Source organism: Echinococcus granulosus (assembly GCF_000524195.1).
Source record: "Echinococcus granulosus chromosome Unknown EG_S00008, whole genome shotgun sequence".
In the NCBI taxonomy this organism is placed as follows: Eukaryota; Metazoa; Platyhelminthes; class Cestoda; order Cyclophyllidea; family Taeniidae; genus Echinococcus; species Echinococcus granulosus.
Genome location: NW_020170388.1, coordinates 1,103,281 through 1,113,981, shown reverse-complemented (window position 1 = coordinate 1,113,981; position 10,701 = coordinate 1,103,281). Strand labels below are relative to the sequence as shown.

The following is a 10,701-nucleotide window of genomic DNA, read 5'->3' as shown; positions in this document are numbered from 1 at the left end:
TAAATAGGTCGGATTAAAAGGCGGCTGCACATAATGGTGTATTGTCTACCTATGATAGAATTCTTTGCGTTAACATCCGACCCTAAATGTCGATAAAATTCGTATTCCTCAGGGTGGCCTCCCCGTAAACAAGGGTGTCTGTCTGTCAATTTGAAGTGTACAGTAAGTTTATTTTAATCCTCTTGAATGAGACCCATTTTTAAGAAGCCACCCGAGTCAGCCCTCGAGATGCAAGGCATAAAAACAGTTCTTCACTTGTGTGTAGAAGGACCAGAGGGTTATTGGCATGACCAACGCCGTGCCAGCAATATGGGAGTAGAACCTGCGGTGACTGAAGAGCCCATGAAGTCAAGTATACATTTAAGAAAGTATGGATTGAATGCAGAGAAACAGTACCATGGAAATGATTACAAAGAAAAATTACCTTATCTTTTCGCTTATGAATATGGGTTTAATGTCTGGTTGGTAATATATCCTCTATCTGCGAGTCCAACCAAAAAATATTTCTTAGCGATATACATTTGAAATTGTGTTGTAAGATGTTTCACATCACTCCTTTAGCTTTGACTCGGTGCAAAAAATTGAGAATCAAAATTTTGTGGGATTCTGGTTTTGTGTTTACTATACATTCTCCCTAAATAATGTTTTCGGGACGAAAATAGTAAGATTCCGAGTAATTAAACACAAATATGGAAAATTTTATTGTTTTTGGAGGAAAGTTTAATGATATTGAATTGGAACAAATGCTATATTTTAGTGATACTTTAAGAATAACGCAAATTGTGAGATGTTTCCTATGAATTTCTCATGTAAAACAGGAGAAAAAGAAAGTAAAACAAGCGAAATAAGCAAAACGACGTCTCTTGTAACAAAGACCTGAACTTGGAGCTGCATAATCGTGCTAGCTATTGCGAAAAAATATTTGTTTTAGAAAGAAAAATATTTTACTTACTGAACATAAAACAACAAACTTTGTTTGTCGCAAATAAGTCACGATTAGGTGTCACATGGGTGGCTACTTAAGTTTAGAATAAACTTACAAAAATGTATTTATTGCGCAAAATTTGTGATTTTTACCTTCTCTTACCACTACTGACCCTTAATTGCACCACTTGCTTAAAAGTGATACGGTAAATCTCTCCATCCATGAACACATTACATTATGAATATTTTCCAAAATCCACTTTTGCGTACCAAACTCCTTTTTAGTTTTCCGTTGTACCACCTGGATACATTGATTACGTTAATTTTGGTTGCCACTTTAGTGTGATTTCGTCCTGCCCATGATGATTCAGTTAAGAACTTACTAACCCTTCCGTAAGTTCATGATGAAGTTTTATTCATACTCTTGCATATTATGATTCCCTTTAGGAGTGCGAGAAAATGATATATGGTCTTGAATCTCGTAAACGATTGAAAAAATCTACTTCACTGATGCCACTAGCATAAGTTAAAGCTGATCTTACCAAAAAGGGTAACAAGTTTAGGTCTATAATCAGCATTTTTAACCTTACGAAACCGGCGAGATAAATTTTTGTTGATTTAGAAAAAGTTAAAAATGAGGTCGTTCTACAATTCTCATCTGCAGAAATGGCTCTAGGAGATTTATGAGTATACGTTCTCCCTCATTTTGCTACATACAACCCGAAATTGGATCACGAGAAAGTCTCGAAAATGTAGTGATAAGAAAGTTTCCTATCACATAAAATTATGAACAAGTGTGCATACTAAACTGTCACAACAAATGGATCATTTGTATGGAAAATCAGTACCATAGTAAAAGATTTATAAGAAATGTAGACCGGCACAATTTTACAAAGGTTAAATTAATATTTTCCTATGTTCGATAGGCAAATTAGAGTAGCTTAACTACTCACGAAATGAAATCCCAAAATCTATAATTTGTATAAAGTGGTAAAACGTGGGTTTTTTTGAATCATCTATGGGATAGGAAAAAGCATCTCTTGAGGACTATGTGATCCTCCATAAAGTTTCTGAAAAAACTGGCTAGCTGATAGCAGAAACGTAGAGAATCAGGTGACACAATACAAAAAATGTAATCGAAACCGCGAAATTCGAAGGGTCGGAATGACAAATAAATAAAATAAAACTCACCCACTTTTCACAGCTTTCGAAATTTTACGAGAGGAACTGAGTATTGCCAAAACTACAATAATATTTTGTAGTCCTTCCATAGGATTTCAAAGAATGGTACACCTAAAAACCTATCCGTTATGGCCACTATTTGGCATTCAAGAATAGGAGTGCTTACCAGACTGTTTGAAACTGCTTTTACTTGCATTAGTTTAAGTAGCATTTCTATTATTTGTAAATTGAGGAAAAAGTTCTTAGATCTTCAGAGAAAATCTGGCCGTAAATCGTAAACATGACAGAAGAAGATGGCTTATCAAGGGAAAAATCTACCGGTTAACATTTAAAAATATTTTTTTTAACAGCAATAAACGAATTACACAAATTATGGTAATTGTTAGTCTAACTTTATATGGAATTTTAATAGCAATAGAAAGCATTTTAAAACATAATTTTGATAAAATAATAAGAATGGGCGCTAAACGTGCTATTTGCTTTCCTTAAATTGCCGGATAAAATAAAGCATTTTTAATTTTACTGCCAAAATAAGTAAATTTAAAAAAAAATCAGCTTGAATATGTGCAAATGGTGTCAGAATAAGTAATTCTTCCAGGAAGCGCTTCTTAGTTCCATGTTAATTTCCCATGCTGGGAATAGGCCGAGCACCCGACATGACCCTTGTTGGGGTAATTTTTGAATTATCTGTTGATAGTTGATTCGCCAGAATACTGGCTTGAGGTGGGAGGCCAGATCGAATCAGAAGAGATCCCATATGTAGAAGATTAGCATTGTGATTGGGGTAGAAATGACTTGATGCACGAGTTGACAAAGAGAGAGTGGATTTCCATTGTAAATTTTTGTGGATTTTGTAACATCAAAACAAGCTGTATAAGGGGAAGTTACTTAAAAACATTGCTAGAAATCGATGAAATATAGCAAAAGGTTTTAAATTTCAAGCAAAAGAAAGACACAATGGCCTTTGTTAAAGCCAACAGTCCATTTTACAAGCTTTTTTATTGTCCTATTTTAAAAATATTAGCATTTTTAAGTGCTAAGATCCAAAAATGCAATTTTTATACTTCTATATTTCCCAAAGATAGGCATTATTGAAAAGTAACTATGGGACAAGGTCCTATTCAGAATACTTAGATGAAGTGGCCTACAGTCGCTTAGTAATAAGTTCTACTGTCCCGATTATTTATGCTTTTCTTCTCAGAGGCGACTTCCTAAATCTGATGATATGCTGCAGTTAGCACCGCTTTCTTTTGACCACCAGTTTTGGCATCAAATTTGTCGGTAAGTATTGCAAACAAAAAGAAATAAGATGGTTATTAGGTCTTTTAAAAACTTGAATTTTTTTACAAATCCCCTATAAGATAACCGGTCACATTCTTTTCTGATTGTGCTGTTTCGCAAAAAGTTATGTTCTCATCTGGTCTTTTCGCAGTTAAATTCCTGTGCATCATTCACGTCACCAGATTCGGTAAAAGTTATGACAGATTCCTTTTTTTTGAGAAAATTTACCGAAGACCTTTCGGAAAAATAATGCGATGGACGAAAAACCAAAAGAAAAAACATTCTTAAAAAAGGCAAAATTATTTATTTCAGCACAAGTAACAACCATCCAGTTAAAAAAATGAAGAATTTGTTAGTAAAAAGAGCACTAAGTTCTTTCACTATCTCGTGACTGTCCAGTAATGAGATATATCAATACCAACATGGTATTTTATGTAAGGCTTTAAACGCAAATTACCTGATAAAATACAGATCACGTGAACTATTCTTATGCTGCATCTGTTTTAACTTTTAAAAAGAAATCATCAATATTCCGCCCGGTTTACGTTGACATAGGGGTTAAGTGCAAGAATTCTGCAATCCCATCCACTTTTATTTTTCGTGAGATAGATCCTGCTGCAAATTTCAGAAGAGCTTCTTGACTAAAATGAGAGCGCTTCCCTCAAGTCAAGCGGAGTCAGAATCATGGCAACCTAACGCTGTTAGGATTCCCATGAGTCAGTAAAAAGAGAATCAGACGTGGAAAATGAACAAATTTTGTGATGTTCTTACGCTAACTTTGATCTCTGTGTACCAAGTGTCCAAAAAAAGGATTCGCAACATCTGCACAGACTATACCAGGGTCCCCCTGATTTCTGCGTTGGTTTTTTTTGACAAAAAAGCATATCTCTACTCTAAACCAAAGCGGTCGAAAATTTGTAGTCAACACAGGTTAGAAATTTCACCGTTTTTAGGTATTCTCACTTCCTCTTGTTGATTAAGTAGCAGCTAAAGCATCTGGATACGATAAAACAGCAAAATACTTTAAACCATCCTATCGTCTGCAACGAAGCAAAATGCCTAAAATGATAGTGTCATGCAACCAATTTACATAGATTCTGAAGTCGCAATGACAACGCAACTAACAACCAAAAAATCGAAGCTTCCATGAGTCATCGCGGTCGGGTCCGGGCTGATTCGTATCTTAAAAACGGTCACCTGGCAGAGCAAGTGGAGGCAATTCAAAGCCATCTGTGTGTGTGTGTGTGTGTCTGTTTGTTTGGGCTTGTGTGCATGGTTTTTTGGACAAATTCTCTTCTCCGACAGCCACAAGACTGTTGTCCGGCTTCGCCAACTTGGGAGGTATCAAAGCATTACAGAGCGATTGCTAAATGGGAGGTATTTTAATATGTTTTCTAAAGCAAGTTTGCTCATTTAAACAATTTGTAAATGACAATTACAAATGAGTATTGTTAAGTGCAAAATTCACTGCTTTCAAGCAGATGAACATTTCAACTGTTCAATGATTACACTGTTCAACTGTACACTCATTTTGTGGATTGATGATGACAAATGTGCTTCGATCAAGTGAATTAATAATAGATCAGATTGAAATTGTTTATCAAAGCGGAATTATTCTCGGACAGGCTACATTCTGCTGATAAATTGCCTCATTAACTAAGTTCTGCCTTAGATTAGGGTCTTTTGTTAATTAATTTATTCGGAAAATCAGCTGTCAGTTACTGAAATGAATAGTGGACAAGAATTTCCTTAAAAGTGGGTTTTTAACTTTAAAAACGGAGCCAAGAGGATTTGCAAATAGTTGAATTTGAAGTCTTAAGTAACCCAAAACTTCACTAATAGGTTCTAATACTACGTTTAATATAGCTTACCACTTATCCTTTACGGTTTTATATAGTTTACCGGTTGGCCGACCTGATATTCTAAAAGCGCTTTTTGAACTTTTGACGATATGCGCCTTTGCTTCACGTCCGCAGCACGTTACTTCCGGTGTTTCTGCATCTTTTGCTGATATTTTTATGCCCTTTGTGTAGCTAAAGATGTTTGGTTTTTTTTCCTGACTAACCATTTTTTTTACAGGAACTATTCAGCCTTATTCTCAAGCATCAGTACTCGTCATAGTGGCTACTCATGCTGCTGAAAACAACCCTCTGATGTTTGAGAGGATAGGAGTTATTTAGGCTATTCTTCACTACATCTAAAAGTCCTTTTTCATGGTCCTGACCAGACGTCGACACTTCAATAGGGACTGAAACCTCGCCTCCTTTGGATTTCTAATAAAAGTGACCCTACGAATCTTAAACTAATCATGACCTCAATCCCCTCGTTAACTTGTTTTAGGACGTGCGCTTTCGTCCACCAAATCCCAATGCCACCAGGAGATTTTTGAAGGAGAGGTCAGCTTTCATGTGGGAAAGTCATCTCAACGATGTGCGTAAAAATTTGCTTTTACAGTGGCTGACTGCTGCATATAAGTAATTTAAGAATAGGGGGGGGGGAAATTCCAATTGTGGTGCAATATGACTGCAAGTCTTTCTGCTTCAACTATGCATTTATATGCCATTAAGAAAAAAAGGAAAAGACTCCTGTAATCAACATTCCTGTCTAACCATTTAAAATTCTAAGTTTCCCTTTTTAGCATCTTTATTTTACGATAGACGGTCTTCAATTTATTCAAGCTTATATTTCTACTTAATTTAGCTGCGTCTATCAGCCAACCCTTGATGAGTTGGAGTTCTGAGGATTTTTCAGTTTGTCTGACCAAAATACATTCCCTAAAGACATTCACATATGAGAATAAAGGTGCACTTTTTACTTATGTATGACTTATCAAAAGGTCCAAAATAAGCATCATTGAAAGGAAGTCTTTAATGTAGTGGTAAGTCGTCTTCCAAAATACTAAAATAAAGAATGGTCAATTTTCACGGTGGATACTTTAAAATGCATGATATTACTTATATATCCTGGCTTATTTAATAAACACGCACCTGCCTTTCATTAAAATAGAGGGAAATTTCCCTCTGTCATAGTATTAACCCATGTACTTTTCCAAAGTTGGCTTAACTATTTTCTTAATAAGGCATGCACAAGCTAATTACTAGTTCTTAATAAGAGAAGCTGAAACTTTCTGCAATTTCGGTAGCCTTCAATAAATAACTTGACCGCTGCTGATCTCGTGGGGAAAAAGTTTTGTTAGACTGAATGGCTTGGTTATCAACTCATTTAATTTGGTGTAGTTATTTAGGCCAGTCGCGTCTCCGTATCGTAAAAATACGTGTATGGGCTAATTTTTACCTAATTGCTATTTTTGAAAGAATACTTAGATAGAATAAATTGCTTAAAGCACTGTCAATTTTTGTTGATATTCTAGGCATGTAATTTTTAATTTCGAACTCAAGAACAGTAGATTCCGCAAGGTAAAGCAATAAATCAGTGTTTAATATAAAATGTAATGGCTACTTTATTCACACGTCAACATTGACCTTTTCTGAGAGGTTTATTGTACTAATGTCACTTACAATCTTTACCTGATGACCTGGGTGCTTCAATGTGGATTTTATGATAAATGTCCAAAAAACATGCTTTTGTAACGACTAAACACTGGCATAATTTGTGCATCATTACATCTAGCACGCTGCAAGTCTATTTAAAAGTCATTGAAAAGTATATCAAAGAACTTTTGGAAGTTCGTGTACCAACATTTAAAATAACAGTTCTTTTATTCGGTTCCAATATAAATCACATACCTGTACTACATTACGTTCAAATAACTTTGTTGGCAATGTGAAGAAGATGCTGACATTTAATTTTTACAAGCAATCCTACTACCAAAATAAGAGAAGGTAAAAATGGACGTAAATTTACATAGACCCTCAAACAGGCAAACCTGAACACAAAGATGCAGCTCCCATTTACTCTGACGTATATCATGTGAGTGACATGCACGAACCAAAGCCAACCGTACCTCCATTAGGCACAAATCCGACAATGACGGTTCACTTAACTAGGCAAAGGTGTTATTTATATCTGTTAACATTCCGCTATCTCGTAGAACAATCAAAAAGTGGTGAAGATAACACTAATAAAACAGCCTTCTTGACTTTATATCAATTAGCGGACTTAAAGATAGATAGTCAGCAGACCGTTACTCGTTTAAATGCCTATCTTACCACAGGTTTTATGAACATCTTGGCGGTATGATGCATGACCTTGACCATAGCCTCAGAACCTTATGCGCACTAAAGAATCCCACTCTTCAAGGAAAGCCAAAAGGGCTTCAAGGTTTCCTTAAAAAAAGCTAAAATTCGCAATGATTAGGAGCTTGCTACTCTGCCCTTTGTCGGTAAAGTTGGCAAAATTTGTATTCTTATGAAAACATTCGCATTCTTTAAGACATGGAGGATGAAATTAGTGGTCAGGAAATATTCCTTAATTTTAAATTTCTGGATTTATAAAAAGTTTCTAGGCAGGTACACCGTAGAGCAATAATGGGTGTACCATTATTAAATATTGTCCTCATCAACATCGCGTGTTTTTTACAAGAGGAAATGAAAATTTGTACTTTTATTCAACATAATTAATTGTTTCAGAAAACATTTTTGGTTTAAAGAAGGCGTTGCTTTGATTTAAATTTCTCTTTAGAAATTGCAATTGGAGCTATGTATGCTACAAAATGCAGAAATTTGAGTCAGAATTGGATCTAGCCAATCTGTAAACAGTTTGAAATGAATTCTAAATGGCTACTGACGTTGACGCACATCTAAATTCAGTATTCTTTACCATGTCAAGCTAAAACAGTTATCCATCCAGCACATGACTTGTAAGGGAAGCATTTTAATTTCCCCTACACATAAAATCCCAGGTTTTACTAACGCTGCCTACTTGGTATTCACAGGGAGTTAAAAGAGTGAAGAAGAAATGCGTTAAAGTTACCAAACTTCGAAAAATAGAACCCTAACCCTAAAGTCCTCCAAAAAAAATTGCTGAATCTTTCCTCATCGCCATTTAAAGCCTATTCTTCCCGGGAAATTCGCGTGCAGCCTACTCTAGGAATGCAAGAGTCGGTAAAGTAATTTGACTTTGTAACACCGAAAACGCAGCCTTATATTGAATCATTTTAATTGCGAGCCTGTGTGACTGCGTTTAAATAAGGCAGCTTATTCAGAAGTATACCTTAGACTTGATATGCTTAGACGGCAGTGACCGCACTATTTTGGATGCAAAAATCAACTCATGTTCAATATAGGCAAGAATTAGGCCAATTGCCAACTTCCCATCGTTCCATATTAACATTATTTTGTGCTCAAAATAAACTACAGAAAAAGGGATATATAAAAGAGGCCCAAAGCCTGATTAATGAGCATGGTCACAGTTTCGCCTTCATTTTTAGGAACAAAGTAATCTAAAGGTTCTCTAGAATTGTTAAAGGGGTTTTAGTGGAAAACAAAGTGATACTTTTATTACAAACAAGAGATGGGTTCATAGTTGGAAGAATTTCTGAGAATGGTTAAATGAAACTTTCCAAAGGCCTGAGTTTCTTCGCTAAATTTTAAAACGATAGCAGTGCTTTGAATTTGTAAAACCAATTAGCTTGCGGACAGTGCCACTTAATTGTTTTCGTCTTAAGCATCCTGAGCCAGCAATAATCTGATGATGAACTATGGCTGCTGAAGGACGAAATTTTGCCTAACTGGGTCGGCAAAGAGAAACCTTTGGTAATATCTTGAGGGACTGCTCGGTCCGGTAAAAGTAAATTTGTCATTGCTGTAGCAATACATGTGAGATGCGCGAGAAGGAAGTTGGAGTATTCTATGCATTACTAAAAACGATGAAATTAAATTAAATGGCCACGTCAGCAAAGCCTTAATTTGGGATGATAAACAACTCTTTACTTCAAAGAAAATAATTTTATCGACAGATTCATTTAGTGAATAAAAATGCAAACGGATACGATGAACAAATCAGAACACCAGTCTTCTAACAACCAAGAGGAAAGAGGACCCATTTACTGGATTTCGGCTGGTTGCGCCTAAATATGCGGTGTCTGTGCACGTAACTGCTCTTTTTTGCTCCTTACGTAAGATGAAATACATTTAGCATGCTACAAATAATTGGCATTTGCACTTGACCAGAGATTCGAATTAATAAAACAGTTGCTTATCTCACAGTCAAAATTTAGCGGTACGCAGGATAAGATAACCCAATATTATTTACAATCCCACATGCATGTAATGAAAAAAGAAAGAAGAGATGAATCAGTTATCACACAATGCGTAAAAAATGCGAATGACCGAATGTACCACTGAAAACATAGTCCCAAGTGCACAAACTTGTCTTGATCAATACTGAATATGGTCCATGACTCACCTGACACAGGGGACATGTCACAAGTCTGTCATCAATCATCAGGTACATCAGGCTCGGTACCACACACCATAAGAAACGTTAGGCATTTAAATCACCCCTAATGGTAGAGTTTTAGAGATAATCGGAAAATGTTTAGACGTCTTTAATCAAAAGTGCATATAAATGTAAAAATTTTAAACATTCTTAGACGAACCAGCTAAGACCAGATTTTTATCAAATAATTATTGTACACCAATTTCAGTTTCCTACAAAATTTCCCATGAATTCAACCCACAGGGAAAAGCGCGCTTTGTCTTAAGAAGGCATTGAAAATCGTATGAAATTTTGCTCCAAGCACTTACGAAACACTTTTGGAGATAACCACTTTGAACATGATTATTTTTAAAATGACAAACCAAAGATCAAATTTTTAAAAAACCAGGATGGGTGCGGCTTTTCTGAAGCATCGCATTTTAAACCACCCGTCCATGACGACAAAAGTTATTCACCGCACAGTTGTTCACACGTCAGCTGCAAGTGTAAATAAGAAATTCATTACTTTACTTAGATACAAGCAAATCGGGCTGTCCTCATGTTATTTTATTATTTATTTAATTTGTCAGCAAATTTTTATATTTTTTTGTGGTTTCAAGATCAAGTTCTTGAAAAAGCGAGAGTTCTGCGAATTTTTTACACCTATTACAAATAGCAAATGAAGTCTTTGATACAGAACCCTGGTAAATAAGTGATTGGTTAAATGTAATTTATTGGATGTTGAGTAATTTTGCAGAGCTTGGGAAGATGGGTTAAAAAGAGTACTTCGGTTGCATAAAGGCTGATTTCATTGTTACTTTACACACGAGATGACTCGCTTATAGGCTGACGCTAAGTTTCGGGTTCATTCATTCATTGCAGAATCTCACTCTTCTCTCTTAAACAAACTCCTAACAACGACTTTAGTGTACCTTG

General features: G+C 35.6%; 1 protein-coding gene across 1 annotated transcript; it reads right to left on the bottom strand. All coding sequences in view use genetic code 11, as the record gives it.

Moving 5' to 3' along the window:
- Positions 1-6,007: 6,007 nt before the first annotated feature.
- On the bottom strand, positions 6,008-6,761 carry EGR_01988 (hypothetical protein; the record flags this gene model as incomplete). Its single annotated transcript, XM_024491237.1, has 2 exons — positions 6,008-6,161; positions 6,682-6,761. 2 exons carry the CDS (start codon positions 6,759-6,761, stop codon positions 6,008-6,010), a joined length of 234 nt encoding a protein of 77 aa, XP_024354380.1.
- Positions 6,762-10,701: the final 3,940 nt, after the last annotated feature.